This window comes from Macaca thibetana, chromosome 6 (genome assembly GCF_024542745.1).
Source record: "Macaca thibetana thibetana isolate TM-01 chromosome 6, ASM2454274v1, whole genome shotgun sequence".
Lineage (NCBI taxonomy): Eukaryota > Metazoa > Chordata > Mammalia > Primates > Cercopithecidae > Macaca > Macaca thibetana.
In genome coordinates, this window is record NC_065583.1 from 50,475,313 (window position 1) to 50,502,724 (window position 27,412).

The window sequence follows — 27,412 nt, forward strand, 5'->3', positions numbered from 1 at the left end:
CTCCTGACCTCAGGTGATCCGCCTGCCTCAGCCTCCCAAAGTGCTGGGATTTACAGGCGTGAGCCACTGTGCCCGGCCAGGAACTTTATTGTGTAGTCTTATGGCATGAAAGTACAATATCATATCTACCTACCTATATCAATATACCTTTTTTTTTTTGAGACAGAGTCTCACTCTGTCCCCCAGGCTGGAGTGCAGTGGCACAATCTCGGTTCACTGCAACCTCTGCCTCCCGGGTTCAAGTGATTTTTCTGCCTCAGCCTCCTGAGTACCTGGAACTACAGGCGCCTGCCACCACACCTGGCTAATTTTTGTATTTTTATTAGAGACAAGGTTTCACCATATTGGCCAGGCTGGTCTCAAACTCCTGACCTGTGATCCGCCTGCCTCGGCCTCCCAAAGTGCTGGGATTACAGGTGTGAGCCACCGTGCCCAGCCCTATATCAATAAGTCTTAAAATCTCTAAGCCACTATCTTTAATAACCATGTGAATTATTAATCTCATTTGCTACTAATAATGACTATAAGAAAGCAATCTGGAGTTATTTAAATTAATGTGAATGAAAAATGGAACCACGGAAGTCAGGTTAAAGAAAAAAAGCTCATAGATAAAATATTAAATAACACTAAAATATAGAATATATATTAAATTTAAATAACATCAGCCAACTTTCCTCAAAATATGTCATATAGACACTAAAATAACTGTAAGTCAGCACATTTATATAGTGATTATATAGTGTGATGACATTCAACATTCTCTTACAAGGGCAAATTTCAAATTTGAAACAACTTTCATTTTTCTCTAGGTATAACTTCTAGATACATAACAATGCTTGCATTGAGAATCTTGCAAAAATTAAAAACCCTGTATCATCATCAAATGAGAGAATTTATCAGTGAATGGGAGAAAACATGCTATTCACTGAGAAAATAGAATGGCAAAGATACACAGATAAAAGAGAAACAACAAGAATATTAAACAGGATTTTACAGTTCCTAGTGTTAGATGGTAGACTGCCAGGCCCTTTTGTGATACTGCCCATCTTCTCAAGGACAGGACATGTGGAAGAAGAGAAGCCATTTAAGTTTCATTAATGAAAACGAAGAGAATGTAGACACCTACTACATTTCACAGTAAAGTCTAACTTGGTCTAAATACAGCTAATTTTACTAAGGCCATATTACTTAGTTTGATCAAAGGCCACTATTTCCTCTTTAAATTAGGATTTCTTTATTCCATAGTGACCCTAGGTGAATTCATCTATTTTCAGAAGACTGATAAAAAAAAGTCTTTATAAGAACACAGAGATACTCTCTATCTCTAAAAAGAAACTGTACAATTATATATTAGCTACAGAAATAATCCCAGTGCTTTAGAAAACAAAGGCCACTTTCTGTAGAGAGCTGCCACACACTGTGATTTTTTTGACTAATTTAATATTTTTTAGGACTAAATATCATTTTAATCTAATAATTTAAATGTAATAATTGCATTTCACATGGCAGGAAAACTCACCAATTTGTAAAAGCACCACATTCTCAAATAGCTACGGTAAGACCAAATACTCATCAAGGTCAAAGAGTGAATATATCTCCCTAAGCGTTTATTTTGCTTTATGAAATTTGATTTTCAATGAAAATGAAATGTTTTCTTATCTAATTTCCTTTAGAAATACTTAATTATGTTCTTTAGTTCTCAGTAATGACCTTTTAACATGAAATTTAAATATGAAGCTATTCCGTAATTCATTCATTTTCAATATGTCAGTTCAGAGAAAAATGTCTGCATTTCCAGGACTTTTGCCAGAGTTGTAGATTTTAAAGTTAAAAAGTGCAAAGACTTGTTGTATTCTAGAAAACTCATTGCTTCTGAGTTGGTGCATCACAATATGGCACATTTTCTACAAGAAGGTCTTTCCTAGGGACCAGTTCTGAAAGAAAACAAAAAAAAGAGAATAATTAACATCACTAAAATTAGAATTAAATGCAAGGACACTCATTTCCCCCTAAAATTTGTACTAGTAAAATATCTAATTTTAAGATAAATCTTACAGGGATATTTTATTTCAGCTGATATCTAAGGTGGCATCCTTGACTCTAATTAGAATTAATAGCATTCTCATTTCAGATTATATAAAAACATATATGATCCACTTAACCCTTTATTATTAAATATAGCAAATTAAATAACTGAAGAGAATTCACCTAAAACTTCTATTATTTGCCATTTAATTACCAATTACTGATAATGAAAACAATTGGAAATTTTGCTTATACTATCTACTATATGAAAAGCAAGACTGGTCTCCTAATTTAAAGATTCTAAATTTTATATAACAATGGTTCTTAAAAGAGGGTGTTTTGCGTGTTCACATCTACTGGAGAATGCTACTGGAAGTTAGTGGGCAGGAGCCAGAGATGCTAAACCTTCTGTAATGTGTAGGACAGTCTGGCATAGTGAAGAACTGTCCTGTCAAAAATGCCAATAGTGCCCACATTGACAAATACCCTAAAACAACAACAAAAACCTGTTGAGTCCTAGGTAAAACATCTTGCTGGAGTCAAGATAAAGCTCTTAAGACACAAATTTTTGGCTGGGCATGGTGACTCATGGCTGTAATCCCAGAACTTTGAGAGGCTAAGGCGCTATGATCATTTGAGGTCTGGAGTTGGAGACTAGCCTGACTAACATGGTGAAACCTCATCTCTACTAAAAATACCAAAAAAAAAAAAAAAAAAAAAAAAATCAGCTGGGTGTGGTGGTGCATGCCTGTATTCCAGCTACTTGGGAGGCTGAGGCACAAGAATCGCTCGAACATGGGAGGCAGAGGTTGCAGTGAGCTGAGATGGTGCCACTGCATTCCAGCCTGGGCGATACAGTGAGAGTCCATCCCCCCCCCCAAAAAAAAAAACAAAAAGTTCCAAATTTTTGAGGAGATACATGATTTCTTCCTCTTTTCTCTAGAAGAGTTGAATCTAGATGAGCTATCAATCAAAAAATGCTCACACGACCTTCTATAAAATAACCTGCCTATACTTTTCAAAACATCATGGACATGAAAGACGAAGAAAGACTGAAGGACTGCTCTAGAATAAGGATACTAAAGAGACATGATGACTAGATGCAATGTGTGATCCCCAATAGGATACTGGTCCACAGGGAATTTTTTTTCCTTTTGCCATAAAAGACATTATTAGGACAAATGGAAAGATTTAAATGATAGCATTGCATCAATGTTAATACCCTGGTTTTGCTCATTATACTGCAGTTACGTTAGAGAATGTCCTTGTATATTTAGGAAATACACATTGAAGGATCTTGAAGAAATATACTCTAAAGTATTTCTCCAGAAGATCTAGACCCAAATGGGCTGTCATAATTTTTAAAATGTTCATTTTGGGGTAAATAGGCATTATGTCTGCAACTTACTCTCAGAAAGTTCAGGAAAAAAAAAAGAGGGAAGCTGAGGTGGGAAGATTGGGCATGGTGGTATACACCTGTATTCCCAGCTGCTCAAGAGGCTGAAGCAGGAGGATTGCTTGAGCCCAGGAGTTTGAGGTTACAGTGAGCAATAATTACGCTACTGCACTCCAGCCTAGGAGACAGAGACTCTCTCTAAAAAAAAAAAGAAGACAACACTAAAACAAATTCAACCCAAAAGGCAAACTGAATATTTCACTTAATTAAACAACTGGTCTGACTAAAAATAGCTGACTTATTAGCCAGATGATAAATTTGGCTTACTAAAATGAAAAGCAGTTAAATAATTATTATTTAATAATTGTTTATATCTTGCTTGCTTTTACCAAACCCATGGAGATTTCATCAGAGAATAAATTGTAGTGTACGTTTTAACTTGTTAAAAATGGCAATAATTTGTTTCACTTATCAAACCTATATGTGGCTATTTCATGCTAGACATTACATCAAGAAATTAAGATATGAAGGTGAATATATAATAGTCTCTTCAGATTCAAGGAGCTCACAATCTAATGGAAAAGACAGCTAGAAAAACAACAAATTATAGTATAACGTCATGTGTTACAAAAGTGAAACAAGACTTTTATGGGAGAATGGAAAAATAAATGGTTAAATACACCCATATCATTTTAGAGTATGTTCAGCTCTGAATAACCAAAGTCCAACAAGCTGGTTTAAATAAGTAAGAGATTTAATTTTTCTCATATTATCAAGAAATACAGATTAAAGGCCAGGCATGGTGGCTCATGCTTGTAATCCCAGCACTTTGGGAGGCCGAGGTGGGTGGATCACGAGGTCACAGGTTCAAGACCAGCCTGGCCAACACAGTGAAACCCCATCTCTACTAAAAATACAAAAATTAGCTGGGCATGGTTGCGGGCACCAGCTACTAGGGAGGTTGAGGCAGGAGAACTTCTTGAACCCGGAAGGCAGAGGTTGCAGTAAGCCGAGATCGCGCCACTGTACTTCAGCCTGGGTGACAAAGCTAGACTCCGTCTCAGAAAAAAAAAAAAAAAGAAATACAGATTAAGGCAGTTCTGGGCTAGTGCTTGTCCTTAGTGATACTAAGGACCCAGGCTCTTTCTCTCTTTCTGTTCTGCTACCTTCCATGAGTGGTTTTGTCTTCACTGGTGCTGTCATATCACATCTACACTCCAGATGTGAAGAAGAGAGAAGAGAAAAGAGCAAAACGAGAGTGCCAGCTCAGCCTATTCCTTTTAAACAGGAAAACAATGACTTTCTTGGAAGTAACACCCAATAGACAGGGTTTATATAGACCAGAAAGGTGTCACATGGTCTGGAAAATAACTTTTTTTTTTTTTTTGCTTGGTACATTGCACCCTGAACACAATTTTTCAGTTAGTAGAAAAGAACAGGAGAAGCCAAGTGCGGTGGCTCACACCTATACTCCTAGTACTTTAGCAGGCCAACGCGGTTGGATTGCCCAAGCTGTAGTCCCAGCTATTCAGGAGGTGTGAAGCATGAGAATCGCTTGAACCCGGGAGGGAGAGGTGGCAGTGAGCCGAGATCGTGCCACTGCACTCCAGCCTGAGCAACAGGACACTCTATCAAAAAAAAAAAAAAAAAAAAAAAAAAAAAAGAGAGCGAACAGGAGGATAGATACTGGAGAGACAACAAGCACCTCCCCGCCTTTGGCTATGCAAAATGCATATACATCCTTCTTTCCATCTGTAGAATACATCCACTCACTACCTGTCCCCTAAAGTCTCATCCAGACTGAAATCAAGGATGTTTGGTTACAGTGCTAGTTTTTCCATTAGGTTCCGCTGAGCCTCATTGTTCTAAGGTGGAGATATTGGGGAAGATGCCCTTCTTTGGGGCTTTAAAAGCTTTCATAGTCTACTTCCTGGTAATAGGAGTTTAGGGATCCAGGGGTGGCCTTAAGAGGTGAAAAGAGTTAGCCAGGCCTGGGGTTTCTTGGTAATAAAATTCACTCAAAAACTTTATAAGCTTCAAATTTGGCACCCGGCCAAAAAGCAATTCCTTGAAATAAAGTCTTTATCTCAATTTTGGACCAAAATACAAATTTAGATAAAAATTTTAAAATAAATTATTATGGATAGCATAGTTTATAATAGTGTGATAATCATAGAGATATTTTGAATCCAAATAATTTAAAGGACATTAAAATATTTCACACTGAAGTTCTAGAAACACTTCTAAATATTTCAAGCACATTATGTATATTACATAAATGGTAACTTCAAATTAGGGAAACTGTAACACAAAAGTGTTTTCTTCCAAGAACCTGTCCCTAGCTCACCAAGTTTGGATCTGTAGCTCTGCTTATGTGCCTCAACAATCTCTGCCTCCTATCATGGCATTGCACGAACTGTAGCTGTGTATTTAATTGTCTCTCTTTTACACAGCACTCTAAGTTCCACTGGATAGGAACCATATCTGTCTTGCCCACTGTTCTATCCCTGACATCTAGCATAACAGCGATTCAATGTTTGTTGAGTCACATTAACATGTCTTAGAACACAAACCATAAGATAGTTTTAGACAATGACAAATCTAAATAAACCAAAAGGCAGAAGTTTAAAATACATCCGAAGAACAGCTTCTTGGAGCTTTTTGTTTTTTTAACTGTATCATTCGTTTAGAAGTACATCCCTATTTTTTCTACACATATGCCAGAGAGGAAGTTAAAAAATATGGATCCTATTAAAAAACTAAGTACCATAAAAAATAATGACCTGAAGTCCTGGGTTTCCTTGGGACCATCTTTAAAATTTGTATGAATGATATACGTTTGTCAAAGGCCAACATTGTAACCAGGTGACTAATATCCACATTAGAAAGAGGGTTTTGACAAATGTCAATAATCAAACAGAAAGCAAGTATAGAATAATGAATAACCTAAGTATTTTTCTAAGTCATAGTTAAAGGCTATGCTAGACCAATGATGAATGATATGAATGAAATATTATGATTTATACAAATTCATGCACGTAAGGTAATACAAAAAAAAGAAAGAGCAGAAAATATTTGGAAAGAAAAACAGTTTCCAAAATATTTTTTAAAGATTTTAAAAATAAGGAATTATTTCAAATGATGAAATTATGCTTGTAATAAAGAACCTTGAATTCACCTGCAAGGATAAAGGAAGTAAATGTTTTCCTTTTATTATTTTTAATTGATACATACTAAATATGCATATTTAAGGGGTACAGTGATAGCTCAATGCATGTATATGTGTGATGATCAAATCAAGGTAATTAGCATATGTATGATGTTATTGATCATTTCTGTTAGGAATATTCAAAATTTGCTCTTCTAGCTATTTGAAAATATACAATAAATTGTTAATTATAGTTACCCTACAGTGCTATAGAACACTAGAACTTATTCCTCCTAGCTAATTGTAATTTTGGACCCATTAACCAACCTCTAGCTATCCCCCTCTGACCCTTCCTGGCCTTTAGTAACCACTATCTGCTCTCTGTTGCTGTAAGTTGAACTTTTTCAGGTTCCACATGAGTGAGAACATGCAATATTTGTTTTTCTGTGCCTGGCTTATTTCACTTAACACAATGTCTTCCAGGTTCATGTTTGTTGTCACAAATGACAAGATTTCCTTCTTTTTATGGCTGAATAATATTCCATTGTGTGTGTATATGTGTGTGTGCGTGTGTGTATATATGTATATACATATGTATATATACATTTTCTTTATCCATCTATCGATGGATATCCATCTATCGATGGATTCTTAGGTTGATATCTTGGCTATTGTGAATAGTGCCCACGATAAACATGAGAATGCAGCTATTTCCTGCATACAGTGATTTCCTTTCCTTTGGATACATATCCAGTAGAGGAATTACTAGATCATGCAATAGTTCTATTTTTAGTTTTTGAGGACCCTCTATACTGTTTTCTATAATGGCTATCCTAATTTACATTCCCACCAATAGTGTATAAGAGTTCTCCTTTCTCCATATCCTTGTCAGAATTAGTTATTTTTTGTCCTTTTGACAACAGTCATTCTATCTGGGGTGAGATGATATTTAATTGTGGTTTTAATTTTCATTTCCGTGATTACTGATGTTGAGTATTTTTTCATATACTTGTTGGTCATTTGTATGTCTCCTTTTGAGAGATGTCTGGAAGTGATTTTTTAAAAAAATAAAAAATGAGAAATTATTTAAGATAAGGAGTTCCTGCTGGGATTCAATGTTTACTTTTCACTGTAGATACTATTTGAATGGAAGAAAAAGAGAGATGGATTTAGAATTCACGCTACAGGGTGATTAATCTTCCAAATGAAGTTTCATTTTATTACTTTTTATTTCTATTTTCATTTTGAGACATTATATGATTTTTTTAGAAACACATAATCACAACTCTCCATTTTCTAAATAAGAAGCAGAATTTTAATTCTGGTCATTTCTATGTGACAGTGTAGACACTGCTAAAATATTTGGAGGAATTTTGCTTAAAGTAACTTTTAGAAAGAGAGATTAAGGAATCAAATTTCTTATATTTTGAAGCTATACATATATATGTATATATGTCTACATATATGTATATATGTGTGTATATGTGTATATATGTATGTGTGTATATGTGTGTGTGTATATATATGTATAAATATACAAACACACACAGAAAGAATGAGGCTATTATTAAGGCACTATGTATTAATACTCATAAAAGAGTCAAAATATTTAATTCTGTGGGAAAATTAAAATATACAAAAAAACCCAAGGATAAAAAGAAATCTAAATAATATTCAATACTGTTATATCTAAAACAAGGCATTTGAAATATAGATACTAAATTTAGTTATTTAAAATAACCTAAAACTTTATTCATGTGATAAAAATAATATATATCTGTGATTACCTGTATAAAATGTTGGCTATACTACACAGAAACTCTAAAGATCATTATTAAGATAAAAACTGATGACTACACGTCTTAAATTTAGGATTAACTGTGTTTTCTGCCCTTACAAACATAACTCAGATCAGCCAGGTGCAGTGGCTCACACCTGTAAACCCAGCACTTTGGGAGGCCGAGGCAGGTGGATCACTTGAGATCAGGAGTTCCAGACCAGTCTGGCTAACGTGGTGAAACCTTGTCTCTACTGAAAATACAAAAATTAGCTGGGCGTGGTGGCAAGCTCCTGTAATCCCAGCTACTTGGCGGGCTGAGGCAGGAGAATCACTTGAACCTGGGAGGTGGAGGTTGCAGCGAGCTGAAATCATGCCACTGCACTCCAGCCTGGGTGATAAGAGCGAAACTTCGTTTCAAAAAAAAAAAAAAAAAAGCCCGGGTGCAGTGGCTCATGCCTGTAATCCCAGCTCTTTGGGAGGCCAAGGCAGGTGGATCATGAGGTCAGGAGTTTGAAAACAGACTGACCAACATGGTGAAACCCCGTCTCTACTAAAAATACAAAACTTAGCCAGGTGTGGTGGTACACGCCTGTAATCCCAGCTACTCGGGAGACTGAGGCAGGAGAATTGCTTGAACCTGGGAGGCAGAGGTTGCAGTGAGACAGGATCACACCACTGCACTCCAGCCTAAGAGACAGAGCAAGACTCCATCTAAAGAAAACAAGACAAAAGACAAAAACAATAACTCAGATCTAATAATTTCTTTTTCTTTTCTTTTTTTTTTTTTTTTGTGAGAGACGGTCTGGCTCTGTCACCCAGGCTGGAGTGCAGTGGTGTGATCTCGGCTTATTGCAACATCCTCTCCCAGGCTCAAGTGATCCTCCCCCCTCAGCCTCCTGAGTAGCTGGGGCCATGGGCGCACATCACCATGCCTGGTGAATTTTTTGTATTTCTGGTAGAGACAGGGTTTCACTATGTTGCCCTGGCTAGTCTCAAACTCCTGAGTTCAAGGGATTTGCCCACCTCAGCCTCCCAAAGTGCTGTGATTATAGGGGTGAACCACAGTGCTCAGCCCAAGATCTAATAATTTCTGATAAGTCCCCATTAAATAAAAGTAACTTTAAAAGCCCTTTGGACTTATACTACCAGGTAGGAAGATCTATTATAAGGCTGTAATAATCAAGACATTATAGTATATGATGCAGGGCAGAAAAACAGATTGAAGAGATTATAAAGTCCGGAAACAGATGCACACCTATATAGTTCTTTGATTTTTATGACAAAGGTGATCCTGTAGAGTAGTAGGGGGAAGAGTGGTCTTTTCAATAAGTGTTGCTGGATCAACTGGATAGTCACATGTAAAAAAATAAATCTTGACCCCCCACATCTCATACCATATACAAACCAACTCTAGTTGATATAAACAACCAAATGGAAAAGATCAAACAATACAGGTTTTTTTTTTTTTTTTTTTTTTTTTTTGAGATGCACCCAGGCTGGAGTGCAGTGGTGCCATCTTGGCTCACTGCAAGCTCTGCCTCCCAGGTTCATGCCATTCTCCTGCCTCAGCCTCCTGAGTAGTTGGGACTACAGGCGCCCGCCAACACGCTTGGCTAATTTTTTGTATTTTTAACAGAGACAGGGTTTCACCGTGTTAGCAAGGATGGTCTCGATCACCTGACCTAGCGATCTGCCCGCCTTGGCCTCCCAAAGTGCTGGGATTACAGGTGTGAGCCACCACGCCCAACCTTTTTTTTTTTGAGATGGAGTCTCACTGTGTTGCCCAGGCTGTACAGTGTATCATCTTGACTCACTGCAGCCTCTGCCTCCCACATTCAAGTGATTCTCCTTCCTCAGCTTCCCGAGTAGCTGGAATTACAGGCATGCGCCACCATGCCTGGCTAAGTTTTGTATTTTTAGTAAAATGGGGTTTCACCATGTTGCCCAGGCTCGTCTTGAACTTCTGACCTCAAGTGATCTACCTGCCTCGGCCTCCCAATGTGCAGGGATTACAAGTGTGAGCCACTGTGCCCAGCCTACAGTAAAGCTTTTGGAAGAAAGCATAGGGGGATCTCCTCACGATCTTGCTTGAGCTAGGCAAAGGTTTCTTTAATAGAATTAAAAAGCACTAATTATTAAAAAATTCAAAATATGACTACATTAAGAACTTCTCATAGAAAGATAACACTACCAAAGTGAAAAGGAAAGCCACAAAGTCAAAGATTCTTGTAATACATATACCCACCAAATTTCTATATTCAGAACATATAAAGAAATCCTTTAAATCAACAATAAAAAGGCAGATAACCCCTTAGAAAAATGGACAAAAGACTCAAACAGGCACTTCATAAAAAGGAATATCCAAATGTCCACTAAACAACTGAAGAGGTCCTTGTAGTTCATTAGTTACCAGAGAAATATAAATTAAAATCACAATGTGTTACTACCACATATCCATCAGAAAGGCCAATTTTTTTTTACAGGTGGCTTGTTGTGCATGTTAGTTACACGGGTATTTCATTTTATGAAAATTCACTGAGCTATACAATTAAAAATTGAGTACTTTTTTGTTTGTGTGTTATACTTCCATAGTCTGCTTAAAAAACAAAGCCTTTCAATATATATATTTTTTGAGGCAGGGTCTTACTCTGTCACCGAGGCTGGATTGCAGTGGCATACTCACGGCTCACTAAAGCCTCAACCTCCTGGACTCAAGTGACCCTCCCACCACAGCCTCCCTACTAGCTGGAACTACAGGTGTGCACCACCGCATCCTGATAACTTTTGTATTTTTTGTAGAGGCGAGGTTTTGTCATGTTGCCCAGGCTGGTCTTGAACTCCTGGGCTCAACTGAGACTCCTGCCTTGGCCTCCCAAAGTGCTGGGATTACAGGAATGAGCCACTGCACCTGGCCAACAATTTTGTATGTCATCTTTTTGTTGTTACTGTCCCCAAAGATACTTTAGAGAACAAAAACAATGTTATGTGAAATGAGATTTTGCTGAAGCACCATCTGGAGTCTTGAGGTACAATGGAGGATCCTCAACTATATTTCCATTTCCTATAATCCTAAATCTTCTGAATTAAAATAACTAATTATAGGCCAGGTGCATGATGGCTCATGCATGTAATCCCAGTGCTTTGGGAGGCCGAGGCAGGTGGATCACCTAAGGTTAGGAGTTTGAGACCAGCCTGGCCAACATAGTAAAACCCTGTTTCTACTAAAAATACAAAAATTAGCTGGGCATGGTGGTGTAGTCCTAGCTAGTTGGGAGGCTGAGGCATGAGAAATGCTTTAATCCAGGAGGTGGAGGTTGCAGCGACACAAGATCGCACCACTGCACTCCAGCCTGGGCGACAGAGTGAGACTCCATCTCAAAAAAACCAAAAAATGAAAAGCAAAAGTCATTATAGAGTAAAAGGTAAAGAAATAGTCTAGGTAAGTGATAAATGCCAGAAAAATTAAGAACTGTAAATAAATATGATAAAAATATATAGTTGTACTGTCTTTGTAATTAGTTTTGAAATATAACAAGATAAAAACAAAAAATAAAAATTAATTAAAAGGAAACAAATGTGGTAAAACAAAGTTTCATAATTCAATATGATAGACTATAACCTTGTAAAATATATATGCTATATACCACATTGCCTGGCAAAATCAAGCTGTTTTACCACTCAGCATTACATGTGCTATAATTATTCAATATTTTAAAACACAGTACGGTTAAACCATTTTTCTTTAATTCTACTTACTCAGTGTATTGTGGTCTGTGTGAATACCTTGTATAACAGATGTTCTGAGTAATAATTCAACATCAGAACCTATTTTCATTAGCTGTTAAGAAAACCAAACAAATAGAATAAGTCCTTTAGGTGTTTCATATGAATGTACTGTTTTCGAAAATGATAGTTTTACTATAATTTCTTTTCAGGTAATACAGTAGTTTCTCCTTATCTGCAGTTTCAGTTACCCATGGTCAACTGCAGTCTGAAAATATTAAATAGAAAATTCCCAAAATAAATAATGTATAAGTTTATAATCACATGCCACTCTGAGTAGCATGATGAAATCTCATGCCATCTGCTCCAGCCTGTCTGGGATGTGAATCATTTATTTGTCCAGCATATCCATGTTGTATACACTGTCCACCTGTGGTCACTTAGTAGCCATCTTGGTTATCAAGATTGACTGTTGCCACACTGCAGTGCTTATATTCAAGTAACTCTTATTTTACTTAATAATGGCTCCAAAGCACAAGAGTACTGTGTCTAATTTATAAATTAAACTTTATCATAGAAAAGTATATATAATAAAAACATAGTATATAGGATTTGGTACTATCAAATTTGAGGTTTGAGATTTGAGGCATCCCCTGAGGATCTTAAAATGTATCCCCCAAGGATAAAGGGGGACTACTGTACCGTTTTTAACTTTTTATAACCTTTCCTAGTAGTATAGAAAGCTCAGATATGCATATATTTTTAACTTTTATCTATCAATTCTATATTTTCTTCCAAACAGATTTAGAGTATTTTTTGTTACAATGTGTATTTTTAAGTATGTTTAAAATGCACATTTTTGGGAGGGCAGTTGAATCTTTTATAGAGTTAGATGTTCAGAACACTTGAACTCCAACTTTGGCTGTATCATTAATTAAGTATATGGCCTTGGGTTAATCACCTCTTTGAGTTTCAGACCTCATCAAATAATAATGTACTTGAGAGACCCTGAGACCCTTTCAGGGATCTATGAGGTCAAAATTACTTTCAAAACACTACAGCCTTCTGCATGGTTTGAGTTGTGAGCAGTAGAGCTTTCTCCATCAAAATACCATTTTTTACTTGACAGAACCACTGACGAATTAAGATTATTCAGACTTAGCTATTTGGCAGACATTTTCTTAGAAGAGTGTGAGAGTGTGTCACTTCAAAGAAAACAACTGACAGCATTTGCTACAATGACAAAACTGACGCTTTCAAGCAAATATCAGAATTCTGGAGAACTCGTATCTGCCAGGGTAAGCTTGACAGCTTCACAATACTTCAGTATATTTTTCTTGCTTTGTTTTTGAGACAAGGTCTTGCTTTGTCACCCAGGCTGGAGCGCAGTGGTGTAATCATAACTCACTGCAGCCTTGAACTCCTGGGCTCAAGGGACCCTCCCACTTCAGCCTCTAAAAGTGTTGGGATTACAGGTGTGAGCCACTGTGCCCAGCCTTAAAGATTTTTCTGATGAGATGGATATTAGCATTGATAGATGTAACTTAAAAATATATAATGAACTATGAAAACATCTGGAAGATCTGTAGTATTTAATGAACCTGTATTTTCTAAATCATCACTGCATGATGTTACAAAATCATGCATGGGTAAAAAGTCCATTCACAGGGAAATATCAATTAAAGTTCATTGGTCTACCTAAATGAAGCTTTGAGGGCATGTGAGAGAAAATCCCAAGAAGAGGCAACAGCATAAAAACCCTAAGTGAGGAAACTTTTTGGTAAATTCAAGGACCCTCAAAGAAGGGGCTGAGATCGGGAGTGAGGGGGATGTGATTCAAGCTGAGGTGGCAAGGTAACAAAGGTCAGATCACAGACAGTCTTGTAGGTCATGTTAGGCACTTTAGATTTTTCTTGAATGAGATGAAGAGTCATGGGGTTGTGAGTAGCAGAGTGCTGAGATATGCCTTTTTTTTCTTTTTTTAAGGTTTATTCTGTCTTTAACAGTACTGAGAATAGGCTGTAGGGAGTGAGGCTGAAAGCAGGAGGCCCATTAGGAGGCTGTTGTAACAAGAGAGATGATGGTGGCTTGGACTCAGGGATAATGACAGGGAGGATGAGAAGTAGCTGAGTTCTGTATATAATAATATTTTGAGATTTAAGCCAACAGGATTTGCTGTCAGATTGGATATAAGTGTGAGAGAAGAAAAGCAGTCAAGAAAGCACCAAGGTTTTTGGTCTGAGCATCAAAAGGAGGGAGCTGTAATTAACTGCCATGGAGAGGGCTGTGGGAGAGCAAAGCCTCACCTCCTGACACCTGGGAAGGGGCTTAACAGGGCAGAGAAGGAGAAAATAATGGGTCTCCTCAGCCAAGTCCTAGATGTAAGACTGGAAACAAGGCTAGTTGAGGAACAAGGGATTGGGGGGGCCAGAGGAGATGAGGAGGAGGTGGTCTGCATGAATCTTGGAACCCCCCTCTCCAAAAAATTCCATTGGTCTGACAGATAACAGAGTTGCACACTGAAACTAACCTTTAACTGGGTGACAGAGTGAGACTCCGTCTCAAAAAAAAAAAAAAAAAAAAAAAAAAGAAATTACCACATGTCAAGGTGTAGTATTAAAAAATATTCAGAATTATGTGGCTTATGCCTGTAATCCCAGAACTTTGGGAGGCCACGGCAGGAGGATCGCTTAAGCCAGGAGTTTGAAACCAGCCTGCGCAACAAAGCGAGACCTCATCTCTACCCAAAAAAAATAAAGAAAAGAAAAAATCACAATGATCTAAAAGGCTGTTCTACTCTTTTCCAATTATAAATCTGTGTGAGGCTGAATTTTCTTCATATACTTCAACCTAAAAAACATATTGCAGGGGGCTGGGCACAGTGGCTCATGCCTGTAATCTCAGAATGTGGGGAGGCTGAGGCAGGTGGATCACCTGTGGTCCGGAGTTCAAGACCAGCCTGGCCAGCATGGTGAAACCCATCTCTACTAAAACTACAAAAATTAGCTGGGTGTGGTAGCATGGGTCTGTAATCCCAGCTACTCGGGAGGCTGAGGCAGGAGAATTGCTTGAACCCGGAGGTGGAGGTTGCAGTGAGCTGGGATCATGCCACTGCACTCCAAACTGGGCAACAAGAGCGAAACTCTACCTCAAAAAAAACCCACAAAAACAAAAACAAAAACAAAAAAACCAGTACCACTCTTCTCACTAAATTTTTTTAAATAGTTATTTTTCATAAATATCATGTTACTTTTTAACATATAATGAAATTATTATTTTAAAATGAATTAATCAATATATATATTTAAAAATTAGTTTACTTCTCTAGTTGAGTTACTACAACACTGATTCTCTTTAGTTTCAGTCACTTGCTTTAAGTGAAGATAGAATTTCTGTAGGTTCCTGGGTTTGTTCAGCTGCTCTGGCTTTCACCATGGCTATTTCCATGTTCTGTTCATGGTGTACCTTGCTGTATTTTGGTGTTGGCAGACAACCCTGAGGAGGTGAGCCATACCAAGTAAGTGAAGGTTATCTACAGTTGTGATGGCCTTAACTATCAAGTAATAGTTTTTATTTTACATAATCCCTCTATCTTCATCATTTCCTCTTTGACAAGATAATTGTATAAATTTTACTGTAATTGAAAAAATTACTGTACCTCTTCTATTTTCTTAGGAGAAGTTTCACTTTTATTATTTTTGAATTCTTCATTTATCTTTATTCTGGCTGCTACAAGGAGAAAAATACATATAGTTACTTGCTTTTGTAATCTATAATTCTTATCTCAATAATTTATACGTTATTTAATATGAATGGCTACTTCTCTAGTATAGAAATTGCCCTCATGAAACAACATAGCATAAGAACAAGAAATTATTAATGAAGTCTCTGGGAGAGCTTTTGACAGGGTGACAAGTTTGTAGGTAAATCTACTATAAACCTTTGGCACTCTAATATTTTTTCTTTCACTGATTTTTACTCTCAAATTCATTTGTATACCTACACCTACTGAATTATAATAAATCTACTTCAATGTTTTATTTTTATAAATCTAAGGATTTCTATTAAAATGCTTTTTTAAGATGGTAAAATTCAATATACAAGTATGTTAAACTACATAACACAGGTACACAAAGATTGGCAGCAAACAGGATATATGTGTACATATATGTAAAATTTTAAGTGTCTTGGCTGACATATAAAGTGAGTGACAAATAAAACTTTTGTTTACATATACCACTGAGAGTTTGATATCATTATAGCAGCATACTTCGATAGAATCTCACTGGCCTTATTGTGCTGCTGTGAGCATTTAATGGAACAATCCATACAAAGTGCTTAGCAAATATGCAACAAATTGTTAGCTGTTCTTATAACTATTCCACTTAAAAAATTTAAAGCAACAAAAATATTCCATGTTGATAATTACTATAAAAACTTCCTTCTATGTTGTGTGTGTGTATATATACATACATATATATACATATACATGTTTTTTATTTATATATATATATATTTTTTTTTTTTTTCTTTTTTTTTTTCCCCAGATGGAGTCTTGCTTTGTTGCGCAGGCTGGAGTGCAGTGGCGTGATCTCGGCTCACTGCAACCTCTGCCTCTGGGTTCAAGCAATTCTCCTGCCTCAAGGGATTACAAGTGTGTGCCACCATGCCTGGCTAATTTTTGTATTTTTAGTAGAGGCAGGGTTTCACCATGTTGGCCATGCTGGTCTCTAACCCCTGACCTCAATTAATCCTCAAGTAATCCGCCTGCCTCGGCCTCCCAAAGTGCTGGGATTACAGGTGTGAGCCACTGAGCCTGCCTATGTTGCATATATTTCAATACGTAATGTGGTTTAGAGTTTGGACTTTTGAATCAGATTGCTTAGGCTAAATCCCAGGTCACCTCTTACTAAGTATGATGTGGGACAAATATTTTCACATTTTGTCAATTTTCTCATTTGTAAAAATAGGAATTATAATAGCGATTATCTCACAGAGATGTTACAAGAATTAAATCAGGAATTCATGTAAACTACATATAATACAATACATATATCTTATTCATTCAGAAATTATTTTTGATGAGTTACAAAAACTTAAATCCCTGGAAATAGTGGGGACACTTTACCTAGGTGCACTCTTAAGGAGGTTTAGAAATATATGAGGAGTGGAACTGAACATGAATAACACAGAACCTAAATTTCAGAGCCTGTGACTTCCAGATAAGATAGACACTACTTAAAACAGGGAGATACTGAATTTGGAATCATTTAGAATGGATTCTCTTTCACAGCTGCTCTTTTAAACTGACATGAGACATTAACAACGTGGTAATATCTGGCCCTAGAGAGTGTGAAAATTTGATTACGTAACAGAAAGTTCAATGGCGTGAATATAAGGCAAGCAATGATAAACACTGAAATTCTGGTCCCTCGCCTTTTTTTCTGACCCACTCTTTATGAAGACTTGATCTTTAAAAATTTTTCTTTAAGTAGATATTTCTCAAATAAGTGTAATATAAGCTAATCTTTTAAAAAGACATTAGGGAGAGGCAGTGAAGGTCATTCCCTAAGACGGGTCTTGACCACACAGGGTTTCTGAGGTAGATTAGTAGTCATCTAAAAAGTAGACTGGCTCCAAAAGGGTAAAGAACATACTTACCTTCTAATGCTCTGACATCATTCTTAAAAACTTGTTGTCTGGTTCTGTGCAGTGTTTTAAAGAGCTGTAAAACCTGTTAAGAAAATCAGAATTCAAGGCTTGGCACAGTGGCTCACGCCTGTAATCCCAGTACTTTGGGAAGTTGAGGTAGCAGGACTGCTTGAGCCCAGAAGTTCGAGACCCTGGGTGATATAGTGAGACCCCCATCCTTACAAAAAAAAAAAAAAATTTTTTTTTGACATGGAGTCTCACTCTGTCGCCCAGGCTGGAGTGCAGTGGCATGATCTTGCATGATTTTGGTTCACCGCAACCACGGCCACCTGGTTTCAAGCAATTCTCCTGCCTCAGCCTCCCGAGTAGCTGGGATTACAGGCACCTGCCACCAAGCCCGGCTAATTTTTGTATTTTTAGTAGACACAAGGTTTCACCATGTTGTCCAGGCTGGTCTCCAACTCCTGACCTCAATTGATCCACCTGCCTCGGCCTCCAAAGTGCTAGGATTATAGGCGTGAGCCACCACATCCGGCCAAAATATTTTTTAAAAATTAATCAGGCCATGGTGGTCTGTGGTCCTAGTTACTTGGGCGCCTGAGGTGAGAGGATTGCTTGAGTGCAGGAAGTTGAAGCTACAATGAGCTCTGACTGCACTACTACACTCCAGCCGGGGTGGCAGAGCAAGACCCTGTCTCAAAAAAAAAAAAAAAAAAAAAAGAAAAGAAAAAGCAAAAGAAAATCAGAATTCAGACCTCAAAAGGAAAACACTTCACATTTTACACAAATTATATTACAAGGATTAAACAGTATTCCTTTTCTGTTTGTTTCAAAGATTATTTTCAAAAATAGTTGGTGAAAACCAGGACTTGCCAAAATAACTTTCCTTTGATTATTTATCTCTACATTAAAAACATTTTTAGCCTTATTTACAAAAATAATACAAAGTTATTTGAAATAAATAAAACAATATAAGGACGGTTAAAAAGTTAGTAATCCTCATGCTAAAAACCAGTCTGCTACTTTACCAGTCTGGTATGTATCTGTTCTCATTTTTCTTAACCTCTTGAAGTTTTAATCTGCTCTTAATATCATACACACACATATACAAAAGTAAGAATTTATTGCATCTTAAAAGAGGCCACAGAAGGAAGATGTTTTAGATAATTTAGACAAATTTAATTGCTATTCTTTCTTTATCTTTTTTTTTTTGAGATGGAGTCTCACCTTGTCACCAAGGCTAGAGGGCAATGGCACGATCTCGACTCACTGCAACCTCCGCCTCCCAGGTTCAAGTGATTCTCCTGCCTCAGCCTCCCAAGTAGCTGAGATTACAGGCGCGTGCCACCACGCCCAGCTAATTTTTTGTATCTTTATTAGACATGGGGCTTCACATGTTGGCTGGGCTGGTTTCGAACTCCTGACCTGGTGGTCTGCCCACCTCGGCCTCCCAAAGTGCTGGGATTACAGCTGTGAGCCACTGTGCCTGGCCCTTCTAATTGCTGTTTCATAAAAGACAAGTGAAATGTTGAGACTTACGAATATTCTGAGTCTATATTGAAAAAAAAAAAAAGAAAAGAAAAGAGTCTGGCATTTTGGTAAAAGACAGATTGTGAAGAGGCTTTAGTGATAGGCTGAGGTCACTTCACACTCTCAAGTCCAAAAAGGTACTCAATATTGTTCTCTCAGTATTTCTCTTCCTCTACTCTTCTCTATTTTACTTATTGGAGGCCACCAAGTTTCTGAAGCCAGAAATCTGTAGGCCATCCTTTTATTCTACCTTACTCTTGTTGTGGAAACTTTAGGAATGTCTCTGTAATCTTTCTTATATCCTCTATCAACAAAACCACTTACGTTCAGGCACTCCCCATCTCTTAGACTACTTATAAAAGTTTGTCACTTTGCCACCACACCCTCCTGTCCTCCAGTCTGTTCTACAAATAACATCTGACATTTACTAAGCATACTGTGTGCTAGACACTATTTTAAGTGTTTTACATATATTAGAAAACCTATTACATCAAAGGCAGACATGAAAACAGAAATAAGAAACAGAGCAAAAAAACTTAAAAATAAAACAAAAATGAAGCAGTCATAAAAGACTTCCTCAGAAACATGTTATTGCAGAGATGGAATAACATCAATGAAAAACTACAGTAAATTTAAAAAGGAACATTCCAAAAACTCCCAAAAACTCTTGGATATCAAACAGGTGAAAGTAAGGGTTAAGTTGTGAAAAACTGCCCAGATGTAGAATAAAAGTTCAGAAACAGAAATTGAGGAGAGGGAAGATAAGAAAATTAAGGGAGAAGGCCCAACAGCTAGATTGGCAGAAGGGCCAACAAGAGAGAAGAGAGAAAAGCAAGGGAAGAAATTTTAAAATTTTCACTTAATATTTGGGTAAAAGGGAAGAAAAAAAATTTCACCAAGTAAGGCACATTAATTACAAGATAGAAAGAGTTCCATCAAATGCTCAACATAAAACTCATAACACAGCACAGCATTATGTAAGTTCAGTGTGATGCTGATGAGAAAAATCTCAGAGAAAAAACAGTTCACATGTAAAGGATGGAAAAAATCAGAATGGTACCTGATTTCTAAATAGCACTACTGTAAGAAGACAATGGAATAACATATTCAAGTTTTGAAAAAATGTCTGCTTTAGAACACCATAGATACACTATCACTCAAAGACAAGGGCAAATACATATTTTCAGAAATGCAAAGTCTCTTATTGTCATACACACTTTATTGGAAGGCTACAGAAGAATATGCTCCACCAAAATAAAGAAATTAACCACAAAAGGAAAAGACATGGGAACCCAGGAGACAGGTGGTCTAACATGGGAGAATAAAAGACCATGGGGAAGGACAAATGCTAGTCAACATTTGTGCAGGCAGACTAGAAAGCAACTAGGCAGGACTATAGCAAAAGACTGAATTGCTCCAGAAAAGGTATTGCTAGGAAAAATGAAACTGGTAGACTGGTTTTGCCTAGAATTTGGGAATAGATATCTAGGATATCTATTAAAGGATTTTTTAAAAGTAATCATTTGAAAAAGGCAGTTATTAATTTAAAGATGAAGAATTGGGAAAAAATGTGATCATATAAGGTACTTAAAGGGCTCAGCTGTGGGTAATTTTTATAGTAATAATAACATCAAAGATGTTAAAGTACTAGGTGCTAATAGAACTTCGAGGGCAGCTGTTTGCTTTATAGGACACAAATGAGAAAATGTGGTATATATACACCATGGAATACTAAAAAAGAATGAAATCATGTTCTTTGCAGCAGCTGCTGGAGACCATTATCCTAAATGAAATAACTCAGAAACAGAAAATCAAATACTGCATATTCTCACTTATAAGTAGGTGCTAAACAATGGGTACACATGGATAGAACATGGAAATAATAGACAGTGGAGACTCCAAAAGGGAGGAGGATAGGAAGGGGTTGAGGGTGGAAAAATTACCTACTGGGTACAATACTCATTATTTGGGTGATGGGTTCACTAGAAGCCCAAACCTCACCATTATGTAATTTACCCACGTAATAAACCTGCATATGCACTCTCTGAATCTAAAATAAAATTAAGAAAAATAAAAACAGTCAGAGGATTTGAATAGATATTTCCTCCCCCCCCGCAAAAAACCATAAATGGCCAATAAGCCATGGAAAAATGTTCAATGTCATGTGCCATCCGGAAATAAAAATCTAAACCTTAATGAGATACCGTTTCATCCCAGTAGAATGGCTACCATAAAAAAGACAGTCAATAAAAAGAGTTGACAAGGACATGGAAAAATAGGAACTCTTATACTTTGCTGTTTGGCATTTAAAATGGTACAGCTGCTTTGGGAAACAGCTTGGCAGATGCTAAAAAAAGTTAAACCTACAGTCATGACTCAGAAATTCTACTACTAGGTATATACTCAAGACAAATGAAAACATATGTTCACATAAAAACATGTATGCTAATGTTCATGGTAGTATTATTCATAATAGTGAAAAAACAGAAATAACCTAAATGTCTATTAACTCATGAACAGGGAAGTAAAATGTGAAATATTCTTATTAATAAGAGCTTAATTAGCTCTTAATAAGCTAATGCAGGCTGGATACAGTGGCTCACCCCTGTAATCTCAGCCCTTTGGGAAGTTGATGGGGGTGGATCGCTTGAGCTCAGGAGTTCAAGACCAGCCTGGCTAACATGGTGAAACCCTGTCTCTACTAAAAAATATAAAAAATTAGCTGGGCGTGGTGGTGGGTACCTGTAATCCCAGTTACTCGGGAGGTTGAGGCAGGAGACTTGCTTGAACCTGGGAGGTGGAGGTTGCAGTGAGCCGAGATCATGCCACTGCACTCCATTCTGGGTAACAGAGCGAGATTGTCTCAAAAACAAAAAAAAAAAAAAAAAAAAAACAAAAAAAACAGCCTGGGCAACATGGCCAAACCCTGTCTCTACAAAAAATAAAAAAAAATTAGCCAGGTGTTGTGGAGGGTGCTTGTAGTCCAAGCTACTCAGGAGGCTGAGGTGGGAGGATCTCTTGAGCTTGGGAGGCAGAGGTTGTGGCGAGCCAAGATGACGCCACTGCACTCCAGGATGGGTGACAGAGTGAGACCCTGTCTGAAACAAAACAAAACAAAACAAACAAACAAACAAAGAAACACCCAAAAAAGGCCGGGCACAGTGGCTCACGCCTATAATCCCAGCACTTTGGGAGGTCGAGGCAGGCAGATCACCTGAGGTCGGGAGTTTGAGACCAGCCTGACCAACATGGAGAAACCCCATCTCTTCTAAAAATACAAAATTAGCCGGGCATGGTGGCGTATGCCTGCAATTCCAGCTACTCGGGAGGCTGAGGCAGGAGAATCACTTGAACCCGGTAGGCGGAGGTTGCGGTGAGCCGAGATTGCGCTATTGCACTCCAGCCTGGGCAACAATAGCAAAACTCCGTCACAAAAAAAAAAAAAGAGTTAATGCAGCTGGTGACTTTGAGTTGAAGTCAATGATAATTTGTCATTCCAAAAATCCTAGGACCCTTAAGAATTATGTTAAATCTACTCTACCTGTGCTCTACAAATCAACAAAGCACATCTGTTTAAAGCATGGTTCACTGATATTTTAAGCCCACTGTTGAGATCTGCTCAGAAAAAAAAAAAAAAAAGATTCCTTTCAAAATATTACTGCTCACTGACAACACACGTCATCACCCAAGAGCTCTGATGGAGATGTAAAAGGAAATTAATATTGTTTTCATGACTGCCAATACAACATCCATTTTGCAGCCCCACAGGTCAAGGTCAAGTAGTAATTTTGGCTTTCAAGTCCTTTTTTTTTGAGACAGGGCCTTGTTCTGTCACCCAGGCTGGAGTGCAGTGGTACGATCATGGCTTACTGAAGCCTCGATCTCCTGGGCTCAAGCGATCCTCCCACCTCAGCCTCCAAAGGTGCTGGGCACACAGGCGCATGCCACCATGTTGAGCTATTTTTTTTACTTTTTGTAGAGACGGGTTTGCCATGTTGCCCAGGCTTGTCTTGAACTCCTGAACTCAAGCAATCTGCCCACCTCAGCCTCCGATAGTGTTGGGATTAGAGGCGTGAGCCAGACTTCTAAGTCTTATTTAAAAGACTCATAAGGCTATAGCTGCCATAGATAGTGATTCCTCTGATGAATTTAGGCAAAGTAAATTGAAAACCTCCTGGGAAGGATTCACCATTCCAGATGCCATTCAGAGAATTCAAGAGAGGAGGTCAAAATAGCAACAATAACAGGCATTTGGAAGAAACTTATCTGAACACTCATGGATGACTTTGAGGGGTTCAAGACTTCAGTGGAGGAATTAACTGCAGATATGTGGAAAGTGCAAGTGAAACTAGGATAAGGAGTGGAGCCTTAAGATGTGACTGAATTGCTGCAATCTCGATAAAACTTAAATGCATGAGGAGCTGCTTCTTATGGATAAGCAAAGAAAGTGGATTCTTGAGTTTATGAAGATCATCACTCACATCACTTCACTCTTGGTGAAGATGCTGTAAACATTGTTGAAATAACAACAAAGGATTTAGAATATTATATAAACTCAGTTGATAAAGTAGTGGCCGGGATTGAGAGGACTGAATCCAATTTTGGAAGATGCCCTACTGTGGGTAAAATGCTATCAAACAGCATTGCATGCTACAGATAAATCTTTTGTGTGTGAGAGAGTCAACCAATGTGGTCAGTTTTACTGTAGTCTTATTTTAAGAAACTGTCACAGTCATCTTAACTTTCAGCAACCACCAATCTGATCAATTAGCAGTCATCAACATCGACACAAGATCTTTCATCAGCAAAAAGATTACTTTCTGAAAGCTCAAATAATTGTTAGCATTTTGTAGCAAAAAAAGTATTATTTATTTAAGGTATGTACTTCCTTATTTTTTTATTTTTTTATTTTTTTATTTTTTGAGACGGAGTCTCGCTCTGTCGCCCAGGCTGGAGTGCAGTGGCCGGATCTTGGCTCACTGAAAGCTCTGCCTCCTGGGTTTACGCCATTCTCCTGCCTCAGTCTCTTGAGCAGCTGGGACTACAGGCGCCCGCCACCTCGCCTAGCTAATTTTTGTGTTTTTAGTAGAGACAGGGTTTCACTGTGTTGGCCAGATTGGTCTCAAACACCTAACCTCGTGATCCACCCGCCTGGGCCTCCCAAAGGGCTGGGATACAGGCATGAGCCACCTTTCCCAGCCAACGTATGTACTTTCTAAAGACATGCTACTGCACACTTAATAGACTACATTATAGTATAAACATAACTTTTATATGCACTGGGACCAAAAAACATGGGTTATTCGCTTTACTTCAATATACACTTTGTTGCTGTGGCCTTGAACCAAATCCGCAGCATCACCTGGGTATGCCTGTATCTAAAAATCTGGAAGTGGCTTTGGATTGAGTAATGTGTAGAGGCTGGAATAATTCTGAGTGCTTGATAGTAAAAGCCTGGATTGCCTTGAAGAGATTGTTGGTAAAAATACGGACTTTGCAAGCATCATAGAATCCCAGGGACTGTAATATTGCAAGAGCAGAGAAGATATGTTGCATGGGATTTAAAAAATGAGAAGTAAGTAAACCTAATGGTTTTATATGCTATTTAAAGTACACCATTAGTACAACAAATTAGCATCCCTAATTTAAGAGGACTAGTGTAAGAAAATGTTATCATTATTGCCATAGCACTATTGGAGTTAACATTACCTTGCAGCAGATAAACTTTTATTAAAATGCAGAAAGCCAGGTCACAGACTGTATTATCTTCCTTATTTACCTATACTGATTGGACAGATTTAGGCAGTGTAGATGAAAAGTGGATTCTTTATAGTCAGATCAGTTTGAATCTGAGATTGTCACTTAATGTAAGCTTGGACAAGTAACAGCCTTTTCGCCTCAATTTTCTTGAATAATGGATTAATTTTAAGGGTTATAATTTCTGTGCTAGGTTTCACTTTCCTCTTTTTTTTTTTTTTGGACATAGGGTCTTGTTGTCACCCTTGTTGGATTGGTCACCTTTGTATCTTCCCACATGTAGCATAAGTGCCTTCTATACATTGTAGGCTCTACCAAAAGTGTTTTGGGAATGAATCCTACTTAATTTCATTTGTATCCAAGTTTTCCAACCAAATCCCCACTTCGAGGATTTTTCATGTGCTAGTTGCCCTTTCTGGAATGCTTTTTTCTCTACTGTAGCTAATTTCTAATCAAACGTCAGGTCTGAACTTCCTTGAGAGATTATTTACTTATTTTTTGAGGTGAAGTCTTGCTCTGTCACCCAGGCTAGAGTGTAGTGGCACAGTCTCGGCTCACTGCAACCTCCACCTCCCAGGTTCAAGAAATTCTTGTGCCTCAGCCTCCCGAGTAGCGGGATTACAGGCACCCGCCACTATGCCCAGCTAATTTTTGTATCTTTGGTAGAGATGGGGTTTCACCATGTTGCCGAGGCTGGTCTCAAATTCTTGACCTCATGTGATCCTCCCGCCTCGGCCTTCCAAAGTGCTGGGATTACAGGTGTGAGCCACTGCACCCAGCCCCTTGAGAGATCTTATGTGAAATCCTAGTTATATGCTCACAAAACACTGTAGTTTCAAATCACAGCATTTATTACAACTGTAATTAAATAACTGTTTAAGGTCTCCCCACCTGCTAGATTTCTTTATGAAGGCAAGGATGTTCAGCTTATTGCTGCATCCACTATGCTTAGATAATATAGCCTGCTGGTTGTTGGCTATAATAATAGCTATTATGGATATTCAAAGAAATTTTTGAATGAATAACCCTGAGCAATTCTGTTTCTATTGGTCCTGTGACATTATGTACAAAAGTACACGAGGGCTGCTTGGTGATTCCCTAAACTGCTTAACTTCACCATATTATAACAGGCCATTTCCCCATGTTTATGTTTCAGGCAGTGACAACTACAGATCCCAATTGGCCATGCTGATGTTAAACGTTAAAGGATGGCTGCCAATGAGAATTGTGCGCTGGGCAGGAACGTGCATCATGCTTGGGTGTGAGAAATGAATCTGAGACCAGGTAGGTACTCAGAGAGATGATCGGAGCACAGCCACCACATCCCAAGCTCATTCAGTGAGCTCAGGTCTCACCAGGCCCTGCTCTGTATTGCTATGTTACTTTTGACAAGTAATTTTGTTGGGGTTCGGTTTCCTTGGCTGCTAGACTTTTGTGCACCTTCTGTTTATCCGAATAAACTTTTCACCTCATTGAACTGCTGTTGCTCAGGTCAGCCTCTGGCGTCTCCTATACTTCCCAGGGATGTGAAATGGGTCCCTCAGACAAACACTCGGTCTGAAGATGAAAAGAGGGCGGAACTCAAGTCGCGGATTTGTATCATGGATAAACATTGCGTACCAAGTTAGTACCAAGAAGTAGGAACCACACTGGTGCCTCCCGCTCTCCTCCGCACCTGCACAAACCCTCGGAGTTGGTCATCTGGCTTCTCTGGGGTAACAGCCACATCCTCCGAAAAGGGTCCGGAGCCCCAGCCTCCAGAGACTCCAGAGAGTTTTCTCAAGGCCGCGAACACACCCTCCCCGACGGCACCGTACCCACCCCTTCCCGGGCCCTGTCACCTTGGCTGCCTGTGCCATGGCTCTCCTCACCGCGGCCGCTACCTCCGGAGCAGTAGACCAGCCCCGCCTCTCAGCAACCAATCAAAGACTGAGCTGTCCAACTCCCTGTAGCCCCGTTACTAACGCGCCACAACCAATCACCAGACAGCATCTCCCTTTTAGCCCCGCCCTCCTACAAAGGACGGAGAAGGCGTTTGCTAAACGGGCGTTTCCCAAAGCCATTTGCTAAACGGATGGGCACTGGTAAAATCGCGAGGAGTCCCAGAGCCCAATTACTGGCCAGAAGAGAACGGAAATCACCTGGACGCCATTTTAGTTAGGGGCACAGTTACTTCCGGCGCAGGGATCCTCTGCTAGGCTGACTGGGTTTGTATTTAGTGGATGGCATCGGCACCCGTGTTTTGTTACCTCCTGTTTACGGTATAGGATCGTCTGTAAAATAACTTTATTTTAACGTTTCCCAGTTGCGACTATCTCTTTGGAAATGTGCAGAAATAAAAGCCAAGTCCTAACAACTGACTCCTAAAAATTTTATGCGTATATTCTCTCATTTATTTCCT

At 38.4% G+C, this 27,412-nt stretch overlaps 2 protein-coding genes and 1 pseudogene across 3 annotated transcripts in view; all 3 read right to left on the reverse strand.

Annotated features, from left to right (window-relative positions):
- The window catches only part of CDC42SE2 (CDC42 small effector 2), a 1,077,748-nt gene that overhangs the window by 183,428 nt on the left and 866,908 nt on the right, over positions 1 to 27,412 (reverse strand). The gene's annotated exons all lie outside the window — the stretch shown is intronic.
- Positions 1,772 to 27,113, reverse strand: LYRM7 (LYR motif containing 7). Of its 2 annotated transcripts, none has more exons than XM_050792904.1 (5): positions 26,853 to 27,113; positions 17,734 to 17,806; positions 15,731 to 15,801; positions 12,106 to 12,187; positions 1,772 to 1,934 (listed from the first exon to the last, which is right to left on the reverse strand). In XM_050792904.1, exons 1-5 carry the CDS (start codon positions 26,868 to 26,870, stop codon positions 1,864 to 1,866), a joined length of 315 nt encoding a protein of 104 aa, XP_050648861.1. In that variant the 5' UTR covers positions 26,871 to 27,113; the 3' UTR covers positions 1,772 to 1,863. The 2 variants fall into 2 exon arrangements, with proteins under 2 accessions (XP_050648861.1, XP_050648859.1); XM_050792902.1 differs by lacking the exon at positions 26,853 to 27,113 and adding an exon at positions 26,632 to 26,835.
- LOC126955980 (SURP and G-patch domain-containing protein 1-like) overlaps positions 17,734 to 27,412 on the reverse strand; it is a 187,727-nt pseudogene continuing 178,048 nt past the window's right edge.

What these genes read in the sequence shown, in the direction of transcription:
- LYRM7 (XM_050792902.1), bottom strand. Translation starts at nt 26,739, where the DNA reads ATGTGGCTGTTACCCCAGAGAAGCCAGATGACCAACTCCGAGGGTTTG. An exon ending in TGATGTCAGAGCATTAGAAG is followed by an intron (nt 15,802 to 17,733) that starts GTAAGTATGTTC and finishes TTCTCCTTGTAG; the next exon opens with CAGCCAGAATAAAGATAAAT. An exon ending in CACAGACCACAATACACTGA is followed by an intron (nt 1,935 to 12,105) that starts GTAAGTAGAATT and finishes GTTTTCTTTCAG; the next exon opens with AACTGGTCCCTAGGAAAGAC.